We start from the raw sequence: 751 nt of genomic DNA on the forward strand, positions 1-751 counted from the left end.
AAATAATTGAGCCAATCAATTATTAGCACTATAGCTGTTCCAGCAGAAGCCCAGTCGTACTAAAGAATTATTAATAGCCTAATTAATAATTGCCTAATTCGATCGATAAAGAACGTTTGATCTAATTAAAATACGACTCTGATTCGCGTCGGTCAAGAGAATAATTCATGCGATAACGTAACTGCTTATCGATTTGAAACGGATGACGTATAAAAATCAATGGCGCACGTGAGTCACGCGGATCAGTATTAACTCGAAACCTGAAAGCATAATGAAATGACGTCAGGATTCCGTCCGTCCAATAAACCATCGTTTTCTAATCTCGGATAAGAAAAAAAAGGAAAAAGGAAAACACGGAGAGGAGAGAAACCGTAATCGTTCGTCGTCGGTGCTACGTTCCGTGCGGAGGCCAAACTCCAAGTGATGCGGCATTTGTTTTGGTTCCGAGACTTGGGTGCCATTGTTGGGTGCTACCTGTCAAACGTGCCGATGATAATTATCTAATTAAACAGACAGAAGCAGCGCGGTTCTCTCTGATCGAGTTTCGACGATGGAAAAGCAGCCGATAAATCCCGGAGCCGAACAGCCTCCGTCTTACTCCACGGCCACTGCTCCGAAAGGTAAATAATAAACGAATTGTTTCGAACTTGTCGTGATTATTAAAATTTACTACGATTCTTGATTCGAACGATCAAAGTCGTTTCGTAACACGCGGCAATTGTCGTACGATAATTATTAAACTGCGTTTTAT

At 41.4% G+C, this 751-nt stretch overlaps 1 protein-coding gene across 1 annotated transcript in view; it reads left to right on the forward strand.

Annotated features, from left to right (window-relative positions):
• Positions 1–67: 67 nt before the first annotated feature.
• LOC108622312 (brain protein I3) overlaps positions 68–751 on the forward strand; it is a 6,632-nt gene continuing 5,948 nt past the window's right edge. Inside the window, exon 1 of the mRNA XM_018020106.2 lies at positions 68–620. Within this exon, the coding sequence (XP_017875595.1) occupies positions 551–620 (70 nt within the window). The 5' untranslated portion in view covers positions 68–550. The remainder of the gene's footprint in view (positions 621–751) is intronic.

The sequence above is a fragment of the Ceratina calcarata genome, unplaced genomic scaffold (assembly GCF_001652005.2).
Source record: "Ceratina calcarata isolate Rehan_Ccalc_2016 unplaced genomic scaffold, ASM165200v1 scaffold215.2, whole genome shotgun sequence".
NCBI lineage: Eukaryota > Metazoa > Arthropoda > Insecta > Hymenoptera > Apidae > Ceratina > Ceratina calcarata.